General features: G+C 32.6%; 1 protein-coding gene across 1 annotated transcript; it reads right to left on the bottom strand.

Moving 5' to 3' along the window:
• Nucleotides 1-3,110: 3,110 nt before the first annotated feature.
• On the bottom strand, nucleotides 3,111-6,160 carry LOC121266416. Its single transcript, XM_041170229.1, has 5 exons — nucleotides 5,666-6,160; nucleotides 4,757-4,820; nucleotides 4,372-4,536; nucleotides 3,968-4,033; nucleotides 3,111-3,784 (listed from the first exon to the last, which is right to left on the bottom strand). The coding sequence occupies exons 1-5, from the start codon at nucleotides 5,947-5,949 to the stop codon at nucleotides 3,587-3,589; spliced, it is 777 nt and encodes a 258-aa protein (XP_041026163.1). The 5' UTR covers nucleotides 5,950-6,160; the 3' UTR covers nucleotides 3,111-3,586.
• Between the last annotated feature and the right edge of the window lie 7,667 nt (nucleotides 6,161-13,827).

The raw sequence follows: 13,827 nt of genomic DNA, 5'->3' as shown, positions 1-13,827 counted from the left end.
AGCATGTCATGATAGGTATAAATTCATATCTTGTGTTGATCATCTAGCGTGCATTGGTTTTGGAAAAGCCTTGTAATTGGGATAAGAATGAAAATGCATAATTTAGTTAGGTTTTAAGCATCTCTTGGTAAAAGAAAACTAGAAACATCATGCATATGCTTAATGGATGGTTTAGTAGTAATTTGGTCTTAAGCCATGTTTAAGTATTCGGATGAACTTGTGTGACCTGAATCTAAGTTTTAAATTGTCCCTAAGGTAATATTCATGGTTGCCACTTGATGAAATTTGAGCACACATGCATCCATAGAAGTTTTAAAGTTGAAATCACATATAGGCCCATAAGAGATGCATGCCACAGGATGGTTAAGTTTGGCATAATTGTATTTTGATTTTGCAATTGTAAGGGCATAGATGACTTTAGAACATATAAAATATGAGGTTTGTGAAATTTGGTGGAATTTGGAGCCTAATTGCAAATAGTGAAAATTTAGGTTCTTAGTGGCAATTTTGGAAAGTTTAGGGCAATTTTGTGAATACTAATTTTTGAACCCTTTTAATTATGAGCATCTTCGTTAGTGATTCAAATCCTAACTTAGAATAATTTTTATTACAGTCACATACTAACTTACACTTTGATAATTTATTTTTGATTTATTGATAAATGCTACATTCAAGTTATAAATGTCATTTTGAGCATGAAACATCATGTTATATGATAAATTGAGTACTTGATTATTTGCGTACATGACATATGTAATTTCAACCATTTTAGCATATCATATGAAATTGTTATTTTCACATGAAGCTAAATTTACGAGCTCATATCATGAAAAATATTTTCAAGCATTGCATGAAAAGAAATTTTTGTCACAACCTAAAGGCTAGGATGAAGAATTATTCTAATGGAACTCCTCTATCCACTCTGGAGTGTAAGAATGGGGTGGAAACCCCTGAGTTGACAAATAAATGTCGAGGAGTTTCGAATATATATTTTTTAAAGAATACCAGAGCAAAAGTCATTTATGGCACTCAACGCTGGTGGGTGTATACGTTATAATGAATATTATGATATGATAAAATGATATATTATGTTACCAATGCATTGAGAACAAGTCTACAAATAACGTAGTTTTAACATAAGTTGTACTACGGTCACCAGCAAGTACTCACAGTGCATATGAGGAACTGTGAGGAACTGTGATGATACTATATGTTATGATATTAATGTTAATGTTAATATTAATGATGAAAAGTTATGTTTTTGGAAAGATGAATTGGAATATGTTCTCTGTAAGAAAATGTGCATCAAATTTTTTATGAAAATGTTGAGGAATCTGGATGGGAGACAAATACTGATTTTCTGCATGTTTATCATTTGTCATGTATAATTTATCTCTGTACACGTTGTTTGTTAACTTGCTGAGATTTCATCACTGTAGTAGTCTCACTACCATTCCTACCAGAATGATAGAAATTGTATTAGGTCCGGAGGAGACTAATCAGAATGGACTACTGGATACGATTGGTTGAAGATGAGCTGGACCTGGAGCGAAGATTAGACTTGATTTTGTTGTTCATAGCCCTAACTCTTCATGCTTTAGACCGTATAAAAGAGTTTATCTAACTATGGAGACTTGTTATATTAAGTCTTTTCTATTGCATACTGCTAATTGTATACTAGGATGTATCGCATATTAACTATCATGAATAGGGGTATGTAACCATGTGTTTCATGTCCCAACACTCCAAGTCTCTATTCCATCTCAAATAGAGGTTAGGGACGTCACACCAGATATGGATAGTCATCAGATGGTGGAGCTGAGAGGGAGAAGGAACTTGAAGTTTGACATATATAGGAACTGTAAAAATAGAAATTCACTCTATCTTCTCATTGACTCTGATACCATGCTATCTCACGGGATTTGAGATAGAGAGATGCTTTGTATTTCTTATATACGAAAGTCACAAAATATATGAAAGCTCATTACACAACTATACACCTTTTTTTTTTTTTTATACACTTGTTATTGCAGGGACGTCACACCAGATATGGATAGTCATCAGATGGTGGAGCTGAGAGGGAGAAGGAACTTGAAGTTTGACATATATAGGAACTGAAAAAATAGAAATTCACTCTATCTTCTCATTGACTCTGATACCATGCTATCTCACGGGATTTGAGATAGAGAGATGCTTTGTATTTCTTATATACGAAAGTCACAAAATATATGAAAGCTCATTACACAACTATACACCTTTTTTTTTTTTTTTTATACACTTGTTATTGCAGCAAGAAATTGACTTTTTGCCGCAACATGTTGTCGCCGTAAGATGGCTAGACTTTCTAAACATAATACTTGTTATTATTTCAACATTGTATCTTTCGGATATTGTGCTAGTGTCAGGGTGCATGATTTGAGGCAGAACTTCTGTTTTGCAAGAATTATGTTGCTCGATTTGTGGAGCCGGTTCAACCTTGCTAGAATCATGGTGCATGGCTGCGTCAGTTAAATTCTATGAATATATTGTTCGTTACAACGTCTATATTTACTAAACTATTTCAGCATAATGCATTGAATGGACATGTTTTTTACAAGAAAATTGATTGTACTATAGTAATTTAAATTATATAACTTCTTGTGAGGTCAAAGTATGGTCACACATAAATTCCCATGTTACATAACAATTAGCCTTACCTTACAGAAGATTACCCCCCAAAAAGGCAATCTCCCTTCAATTGCATGACCCAGAGTTTGTACAATCTTTCTTACTTGGCTAAGAGCAACCTGGACGCACCCCACTATTCAAAATGCTTTACCAGATACTAACAGGACACATGCATGAGGAGTTTGTGCCTGAAGTTATGGTACTTGTTGGCAAAATAACGAAAAACTTTCGGCATTCCTGGAGTATTAACACGTGATATTTTCATCTTTTCTTAAAATGTCATGTCAATTTAAATTGATGCTTATAACTAATAACCCAGCACCATATCCAATTTGAGCATCAGGTACAAGCACAACACCACAACCTCCAAGTCCGAAGAGTTTGGAAGAAAATAAATCTAATTAAGTTACTCTCAGGGGAATTTCCTAATATGCACGTGTGAGGGGTCCAAGTAGGCATTATTGCAAAGAATGCTACATGATCTAATGGTCCCAAATTCAACCATTCAACAAATCCGGACTAAATAAACCAAGTAGCAAATCAACCCAGCATGCTGGATGATCATGAACTCCATTTCACTAATAACAATCATATTTGTTACCACTGAAATAGTAGAGAATTGGGGAGACTGTAAGGCCCCCCACTAACATGTTTCCTTTATGTACATGCTTCTGTACCTGCAAGCACCTTCCTTGTGCAGGTCAATATTGTAGATCCACGGAGCCTGCACTCCCACGGTGGAGCAAAGCTTTAGTCTCCTATGCAAGCAACCACCAAATCCTGAAAACAAACTGGCTAACACCATGCAGCCTGCGTTACATCTCTCTATTAGCAAAGAAATTAAATAGGAAGCTGACATCATTCATAGGGCTGATAATTATTGGGGTCAGCACATCAATATATCTGAATGCCCAAGTTCTTAATTTGAAGCATGATCACTCCCATTTGCACTTTTTTGCATGCTGCAGGGTTCAGGGGACGTTTTTGATGCAGGAGAAGGTTGATTAAGTTCAAAGAACGCTTTGCTCCCTTCATGAAAGCCACCAACGCATATCGTGTCACCCCGACCATGCCAAATTCCATCTTGAACATTGTTCATCTCCAATGTTCTAGACTCCTATTGCAAATTAATAGAATACTAATAAATTTAAATAAATATAAAGGTTTTATCCAATTTGACTGAAGTCCAATTGTTCGTTGTGACTTCCACAAATTAAAGTTTAACATGAAGCATTTTCCAGACTTCAAATTAATTGAAACAGTCAAATTATGTAGACAAAATATTTGCAAGGAAAAGGACCTGGCATAACATGCAGCACGGGCAGATAAGATGGGAGATGCAATCATCCAAGGAACTATCACTGCCCTGAAAACAATAATGATTCCCACAAACTCAGTGACAGTCATTTAAATGGAGAATGAAACCAAAGAAATGGCATCAGATATACAGGGTAGAAAAAAAGTTGTTATTAGGTTATTAACACCCTTCGAACAATTCATCTTATAAAAGATGCTAAGCAAGCTTTGGCAAAACATGGGACTATATATGTTTGGAGAAACCACTGCAATAGAGTACATGATCGCAAAGTCAGAACAAAAATGTTGAGACAAACATTATTAAATATAGGAAGAAATAGATTGAGCCAAGACAATACCAAGCAGTGGCACTGAGGAACAAAACACAGTGATAGACAAAATGCTCACCCCGATGTTAAATCTCTTCTTTATCTGTGTGCGGATAAAGCCCAAATATGTCCCTAAACAAATGGTTAAAGCAAGTGCCAAATAGAGAAAGCAGTGCCGCTTGGTGACAATAAAGGCAATCCAGTTCAGAAGAGCACTAACAACGAGAATGAAGTAAACGGATCCCTGCAAAATTAAAAGAACAATTTTAGAATTTATTTTTTCTTTTGATAAGTAAGAATATAGTTAGAAGTTGAAATTTGAAAGTACAAACATATATAAGCAATTTAAATGCAGCGAAGTCAAAATATCACTGTTACTTACCTCACCCTACTTGTATCTTAAATTTCTTTTTTCTTTTTCTTTTTTTTTTTCTTTTATTCCATTTAACAGTACCAAAATTTACCTGAACAAAACAAGAACCAAAACCAGCTCTTCTCATGTTCTTTCCAAATCTGTAGCAGGGACAACTGCAACATCAAATACCTTGTCACGCACAAGCGTAGTACAAACATGAAAATTAGTTTGAGAGTGTAAAACAAGACCAGAAAAATACTCAACCTATCACCTATGGCAGCAAACTTCATTTTCAAAGCACGTATTCCATTCAAAGAAATCTTAGATGTATAACACATTACAACACATTTTTGTCCTTTGTCCTTTTATTCCTCTGCCTTACACAGCCAGAAACTCAAAGCAACCCACATCGGGCTTAGTAGTCACGCAAAGCATGTGCCAGTGCTATCAGCACCAGAAAAGAGGCAGAAAATGGGAAAACGGGAAAAAAATTGACTTTGAATTATAATTAGAACTATATGCGAATAGAGTTAATTCTTTATTCACCTAATTTAATCACAATAATTGAACGACCCAGAAAAGAAAGGGGAAAATCGAATCAGGATTAAAGTAAATTAGGCGTATTTATCATTGTTCAAGCCCAGCGAAGAAATGAAACTTCCAAAGATTCTGCATGTGTAAGGAAATACTAAAAAGTTGGAGCTAAAGACGAGAGGCCCCAAAAACAATCCCCGTTAATCAAATTTCAACGGAGGACAAAAAAAAAAAAAAAAAAACAGAATTTCTGAACTAGTTTTGTTCGGTGGAGGATCTAAACAAGTCAAGATATATTTGAAAAACAAACTTCTCGTGCCTGTAAAGTCAGTTTAGCTTCTTCACACCCAAAATTTATTTCTTTTTCTTCTTTGTCCAGAAAACGAGAAAATATCCCGGAAAAAGTTTTCTATAGAAACAAACAGCCCCTAATAAGATCATGCCAAAGAAAAATAAAAAAGAGGAAGAAAAACAAGGCACTCACCAAGCTGATTCGAGAGCGATACGACGGTCCTGGAAGCAGTCGAGGACCTCACCCTCCCACATCCTGAGGACCCCGCCTATCTCCACTCCTTCTTCTTGTTCGCCTTGTCCAACGCTCACGAAGCTACTCCATTTTCCCTGCCGAGTCTGCAAAGCCACCGTTGAGCAGAGCATGTCAAAGTCGAGCACCGCCATTCCCTCAATAAACCTTTCCTTCTCCTCATGGTCATCCTCCTTATCTCTCAGCTGCAGTTCCACCTTCTCTCCCTTCTCCAAGTCCGCCATTACCACCAAATACCTACGAAACACCCTCAACAAGAAGCAGAAGCAAATACAAAGAAACCGAATCTGGGGGTATCGTGTTGGTGATCGTTTTGTTTGGTTTATCCATTAAAACACGCCCTTTCCTTTCTTTACGGCCCTATGGGTGATATGCTGCAGAAGAAAGAAAATGACATTGTTGTCTTGTTTGGCTCGGTTCGGAAGTTGAGAATTTGTTGGACGATTGAAAGCGTGCGGTCGGCGTATAGTAATGATTAGTGTCACAGCTGTTGCCATCCAGTAATTTTGATTTATTAATTTTGTTTTTTTCGAATTTTAAAGCCTAAAATAAATGATAGTTAGATATCAATAAAATTTCTCACCAATTATCTTATGATATTTAGGCTGTTGAGTTCAGCTCGATTCGTTTAATTTTAAATTAAAGTTAATATTTAAATATTTAATTTTTAAATTATTAAATTGACAACAATTCAAAATTTCTTTATACGTGGAACTCACAATTTTTTTTAACTTATTATATCTTTCTACGTAGGAACCACAACTTTTGTTAACTTTCTATAAAAAATATTATATTCATCTTAAAATTTAAACATATTTTAAATTCAGTTTAGATGGATCCACATAACTCTTTTAACTACTCAACTAACTATTATTCATAAAAAATTAAACTCAGCTCAATATCTAAACACAATCTTAATGTGCAAAATTGCACATCTAAATATCATTTTTTGAAATTTAATAATCCAATTTTAAAGAAAAATAAAAATATTATCTAGATTTTAAAGCATTTAATGTTAATATAGAGTTTTTGAACAATATAGGCTAAAGACATATTTGGACATTTGGAATATTGTAAAATTTTATAAATATTAATGAAATTGTTTGAGTAAAAATATATAATTAAATCTTAAGAAGTGAGAGGAAAAAAGTTTAAGCAAAATATTATAAAGTTAAAAATTATTCAAATATATTAATATAATTTTTGTTTTGAAGTTTGTAAAAGTTGTATTAATTTTTTTGTTTTGTTTTAAAATTTGTAAAAATCGTATTGATTTTATTTTATTTGAGTAATGATTAGATGAAAAAGTTAAAAACTTAAAACTGAAAAATATTTTGTATTATAGTATTGTTTGTGAATGAAATTTCGAAACATCTTGAGAATTTTAAAATTTTTTAGAGTGTCCAGTAGGGGTGCAATTAGTCCGGTTTTGGACATATTTTAAAATTGAACTTGTCTACACTGGTTTTAAAATTTAAAAAACTGATACCACATCGGTTATACCCCTAAACTGGTACTTCCGGTTTTACCGATTCCGATCTCATTTTTTCATTATATATGCTATATATATTATACTATATAATAATATAGTTATAATATATTGTATTATATTATAATTGTATTATAAATTATAGTGATATATTATTATATATAATATAGTGATATATTACAGGATATCATAATATACAATGATATTGTATTAGTATAATTATTAATACTATAGACTATAGTGATAATATATAGTTATCTTAATTAGTAATTTAACATATAATACAATATTATTTTATATACAATTATATATATTAGATATAAAAATTATATATAATATAAAAAGTTATATAAAAAAATATTTTATATAATATAAAAAATTAAAATATATACACATATATTTAAATGAATTGATCTGGTCCGATTTTAGAAAAAAAAAATTAAAACCGGACTATTTTGAAAAAAATAGAATCATAGACTGATATAAAAATTATATGTCATTAAATTATTTATATAAGTTTTTTTTTAATAATATACCATGCATATGGAGTCATGGACTGCCGTGTATTCCTAATTTCCTACATTATCTGGCATAAATATCAATTATTAAGTTATAGAAAAGGATAGACACACAATTTTTAATTTTTTTTAAAATAATTATATTTTAAATGAAACTAAAAATATCTTATTTTAAAATATGCTGATATAAAAGTAAAAAGATCTTATCAGTTAATTTTAAGTTATGAAAAATAATAAACACAAGACACTTTTCATAATATTTTATGCAATAATAGTTTAAAATCAGAAATATTTAATAAAATACTAATATTATTTTAAATTTTTTCTTTTTAAATATCCTTATTTTACATCTTATATTTTAAAATATCATTACTCTTTTTTAGTTATACCATTGATGCGTGATGCCGTGTTTGGGGTTGGGACTGGGAATTGGGATAAGAATCGAGAACAAATTACACAATCATCAGCGGCAGACCCAACAGGAGTGGAATGCTGTGCTGTCATTTGGCTCGGATAATTCTTTGATTCCTGCAGAATCTACACCATTTCTAAATTCTAAGGCATCCCACCTGAAAAAATATATTTTTAGGAATAGTATTTACAGTCATAAAATATATAAATAATTTAAAAGAAATTAAATATAAAAACTATAACAATAAATATAAATATAAATAATAATATATTTCAATTTTTAAAAAATAAGAAATTAAATATAAAAACTATAACAATAAATATAAATATAAATAATAATATATTTCAATTTTTAAAAAATAAATATAATACATTTACATAATCCATAATTATATCTAACCTTGTTGTTTTCTATTACAAGCTCACTCCGTAAACAATATATCTTGGTGATTGTTATTTTTATTGATGCTTGTGTATCTTGGAGATTGTAAATTCTTATGTAAATTTTATTGAGTCATTGTTTGGATTCGAAACTCACCTCAACTTATCTTATCTCATCATTACAACTTTCTCAAATTTTCACACAAAATATAATAAACAATTCAATTTTTTTAAATTTCAAAACAATAATAATATTAAAAATAATATTCTAATAATATTTTATTCAACTCATCTAAAACCATCTCAAATCATCTCTGAATCCAAACGGGATTGTCTGTCTGACTTCAAACCTAGGATCCATGTCTGTAGCATTAATTATCTTTCAATCCATCTAAATCCATGAATGATTCGCAGACTAGTCTGAAATGAATAATTTTGTTTATCATCCTTACACATCACATCACATATATTTTAATTTTTTTCATTTCTTTTATAATAAGTATGTAGTATATGGATAATAAGTAGAGCAACTCAATTAAGTTAACAAGAATAAAATAAAAAATAAAAAATAAAAAAAAATTTAAAATATGTAAAGTGTGGGATGTGGGATGATGAGTAGCATCCCTCTATTTATAATATCATGCTATAACACCTCAAGTTACTTAAAGAGAAATACAGAGAAATTACTCACTTCGAGGGGAGCACCTCCATTGAAGAAATGAAGAAAATGATAAGAGAAAGAAAAATATAATTTACATTAACTTTCTGAATAGTTGAACCCCAAAGCCATTGGCTCATACATAAAGAATATGACCCCTACATGGGTCTAGCTAACACAATTAAAGGCATACAAAAAAATAAAACTAAGGGCCCAAGCCCACTAGTTACGTTGTAGTCTAAATAACCTGCTAAATCACAATAAAAATAATTGTAAATGGAATTAAAATGACTAAAGGTCTATGGCCCAAGCACTTCATTCATGAATTGTGACAAATGCATGGAATATTTATCTATCCATTTACAAACATATCTTTTTATTTTATTATAATATATATATTTATAAAATATGTAACAATTAGGCATAAAATATTTAAAAATAACTTAGGGTACAATTTAGTAATGATATCATAGCAAAAAATTTTAAATTCTCATAATTTCATTCACAAATATTACTCAAATATAAAGTAATTTTAAATTTTAAATATTCAATTTTTTTATCTAATAATTATCTAATCATTATAACTTTTACAAACTTTAAAATAAACATAAAAAATAATACAGCATTTTCAAACATCAAAATAAAAATTATATTTGAACAAGATTTTTATCTTTATAATAGTTTTATTTGAATTTTTCTTTCTCTTTTTTCAAAACCTAATAAAAATCTTAATTTAAACCTTTTAAGTACTATTTATAAAATCTTAAGATACTCTAAAATATCCCAAAACAACCTTAGAGCATAGCATTCTGCAAAAAATGCAGCATAGACATGAGCTTTTGGAGCAGACAAAACAACCTTAGCCTCACCTCTACTGTTTCTTAGCACAATACCAATTCCCATTGTCTTCTTTCCAGAATCGAAAGCAGCATCAAAGTTAAAAGCTTGTAGAATGGATCCATTGGTAGACTCCACCCCATATCAGTAACTTGTTGAGCCTTCCTGTCTGCAGCATTAAGTGAATACTGATGCACCTCATGAAAAGCTTCAATGTCACTTAAAGCTGACCTTAGAAGAACAGAAGGACTCATGAAATTGTTAAGACTATTCCTCCTAGCCCAAATTTTGTGTAGAACAACAGCCACTTGATTCAACTTCTGAGCATCTAGTCTGCTATATAAAGCATACCACAAGAAGGTAAAATCATTATAATTATAATGCCATTTCTTAACAGGCTATCATTCTCCCCCCACACATCCATTGGAGCATGACAGTTCCAAAGGACATGAATAGCTGTATCATTATGCCTTTTGCAAACTAGGCACAGACCATCCTCAATAATCTATTTTTTTCTTCAGAATACGTTTTGTAGGTAAGATATTATTAAGTGCTTCCAAACAAATTGTTTAATCTTACCAGGAACTTGCAACTGCCATAGCTTCCTCCACTACACATCAACTTCCTCTCCATTCGAGGCCTCTCCATGAGACTAATTCCTCATCAAACAGTCCAAAAAATAAGCACTCTTTACTGTAAATACACCATTTTCAATCCTTACCCAAAAAAATTTGTCATTAACATCCCTCAAACTGATAGGAATACTGCAAATTAACTTGGCCTCTTCTGAACTTAAAATTTCCTCCACCAAGTCAGACTTCCACCTATGATTAACAGCATCAATTAAATCTGCAACTTTAATTTCTAGCTCCAACTGATGCATAAGAGTTTGTACTCTATAAGTGGAGGGTTGTGGTAGCCATTTATCATGCCAAACTCTTATACTCTTGACATCTCCCACCCTCCAAACAACTCCTTCCTTAACCAAATCTAATGAGGACCAATACTTCTCCAAATATGAGAAGGAGAGGATCCTACCTTAGACTCCATCAGCTCACAGCTTTGGAAATACTTGTGTTTAAAAGCCTGTGCCACCAAAGAGGAAGGTTCTTGAATCAACCTCCATACTTGTTTTGCCAACAAAGCTCTATTAAAACTGATTAAATCCCTAAACCCTAATCCTCATTTGTTTCTCACTTTGCCTAGTATCTCCCACCTCCTCCAATGAATACCTTTTTCAGATTTCTTATGGCTCCACCAAAACCGAGATAACATAACCTCAATTTCATTCGATAACATAGAAGGCAATCGAAAAAAACTCATGGTGTAAGCTGGTATGGCTTGTAGCACACTCTTGATGAGAATTTCCTTACCTGTTGATGATAACAATTCAGACTTCCAGCTACTAATCCTCCTCCAAATCTTCTCCTTTAAGCTCTTGAAAGTGTTGTACTTAGACCTTCCTACCACAATAGGCAGGCCCAAATACCTGTTGTAATTACCACATACCACTCCATTAGTAGATAAAGTGATCAACTCCCTTATAGCAGGATCTATATTCGAACTAAACAAAATAGAAGTCTTTTGCTTGTTCATAGCCTTTTGCTTGTTTTGATGTTTATTAATACTCTATATTCTACTCTATAAATATAATACAAAATGCTCTCTCTCAATAAAGGAGAGTTTCCAAACAATACACCTCATTGAAGTGTTTTGTATTGGTACCAGAGCCCCTATAGACTCACATCACCTTCTACTATGGCCACCTCTGATTCATCTTCCTCAATCTCTCCTCCCCCACCTCATCCACAATCCTTGTCTTCTTCCCCTGTCACTCTCTCCCAACTTATTACCATTAAACTCACAAAAGACAACTTCCTACTGTGAAAGGCTAAGATAATTCCATACTTTCGTGGTTAGCAACTCTTTGGCTACCTTGATGGCTGTACATCTACTCCTACTCCTTTATTGTCCAATTCCCTCCCCAACCGTGCCTATCATATGTGGTGTTAACAAGACCAACTCATACTTAGCACCCTCCCCTCCTCCCAATCTAAAAATATTCTCTTTCAAGTACACACTCATAATACTTCCCATGCCCTCTGGACTGTTCTAGAAAAATTTTTGACGTAGCATTCCCGTGCTAATATTGTCCACACCCACTTACAACTTGCCACAACCAAGAAAAGCTTTGCCGACCTTCTCGCTATTGTTGGACAACCTCTTCAAAAGCATGAGGTTATCTCATATCATCTTGTAGGTCTTAGTCCTGATTACGATCCTTTTGTCACATTTGTTACAACTCGAGTTGATCCACTGACCTTAAATGAGATTTATCCCCTCTGAATTAACAAAGTAGCCAACGATCTGATCAACAAGCAAAAGACCTCCCAATGATTCCACCAAGTAAGATTGAGTGAAAAATTTATTTCGTGGAAAGTTCTTGTAGTGATCATCTTCCAAAACTGGTGCAGAATGTCTGATGATTTTTGTGGGAAAAGGACTACGAAAATCCCATACTGCAATCGAATCGTCGGCTACAAGTGCAGAAAGTTGATTCTCGTAGCATATGATATCACAGTAACCTTCGCCACCAAGGTAGGTCCAAATGTTGTCTTCGAGCATGTAGAATGCAAGCCATGATTGGATTAATCTATAGATTACCACTACCATGCAAGACTGGTTCACGAACAACACGACAGCCTTGATGATGGAAACCTTCTGCAACAGTTCGACAAAGTAAGTTTCACCAATGCTGGGTTTTAGTGCACGAGGAAATGCTAGAAGGGATTAATAAACAAACGCGGGTTTCCTCTTTGATCCAAAACCACCATCCAAGCGTGAGAAGAGCCCAAGCACCAAGCCTCAGGAAGCCCGTCGAACACAATCTTGATCTTGTTAGTCTTTACTCTCTAAGAGGCTGAAGAAGCAGCGAGTATTAGTACTATATCGTCTTCATGGTCAGTGGGAAGCATGAGCCATGGAGTCTGAGATAGTGAAGTGCATGACAAGGAAGACACAATATGGGAAGCACGAGCCATGAGATTTGGAGACCAAAGGTTTTGCTTTTGCTATGCAGAGGCAGGAGTCTTGATAAAAAGAAAACATACACGGTGAAGGAAGAACAATGAGAATTTATATGGCGAGCGAAGGGAGAACAAATCTATGCAAATTAGGAATTAGGGGTGTAAAAAAAAAATAGGAAACCAGACCGGACAGGCCCAAATCGGTCAAAGCGGTCCAGTCCGAAATCGGATTCCGTAATAGCAAAACAGGCTAGAACAGGTCCAATTTCAGTTCTAAGCTTTTTAGGCCCGGACCAGATCGGACCTATATGATATATATTTTAAATTATTTTTTAATATTATATATAATAATTTTTGTATATAATATACATAATAATATAAATTAATTTAAAAATAAATTGAAATTATAAAACATTAAACTGAAATTGATAAATCACATCAATTGAACAAAACAAATCCTAAATATCAAAAGATTTGAATTTATATACCAAAATTGTAAATAAATCACTAAAATATTATTTACCAAAAGAGAAAGAAATCACTCAAATATTATTACCAAATTTTTATGGCCTAATAAATTTTCAATATATTCCTTTTGATAAGTAAATAATACATTAGTAAATTAGTAATACTAATATATATTATTATATTAATTATAATTTACATTTTATGGGCTAATACTATTAGACTATTAGTTGATTGTTTAAAGAGAACGTTTCCTTATTAAAAACATGAGCAATGTTATGTACAGTCTCTAAATGGAGACTACAATGCAAGGTTAG

Source organism: Juglans microcarpa x Juglans regia, chromosome 5D (genome assembly GCF_004785595.1).
Source record: "Juglans microcarpa x Juglans regia isolate MS1-56 chromosome 5D, Jm3101_v1.0, whole genome shotgun sequence".
Classification (NCBI taxonomy): domain Eukaryota; kingdom Viridiplantae; phylum Streptophyta; class Magnoliopsida; order Fagales; family Juglandaceae; genus Juglans; species Juglans microcarpa x Juglans regia.
This window is presented reverse-complemented; position numbering and strand designations above follow the sequence as displayed.

Bases quoted from the DNA above. Each gene is read 5' to 3' on its own strand.
- LOC121266416 (XM_041170229.1), bottom strand. From the start codon at position 5,949: ATGGCGGACTTGGAGAAGGGAGAGAAGGTGGAACTGCAGCTGAGAGAT. The intron at 4,821-5,665 runs GTGAGTGCCTTG...TTGATGTTGCAG, and splicing joins ATCGCTCTCGAATCAGCTTG to TTGTCCCTGCTACAGATTTG. The intron at 4,034-4,371 runs GTGAGCATTTTG...TATTGTTTTCAG, and splicing joins AGAAGAGATTTAACATCGGG to GGCAGTGATAGTTCCTTGGA.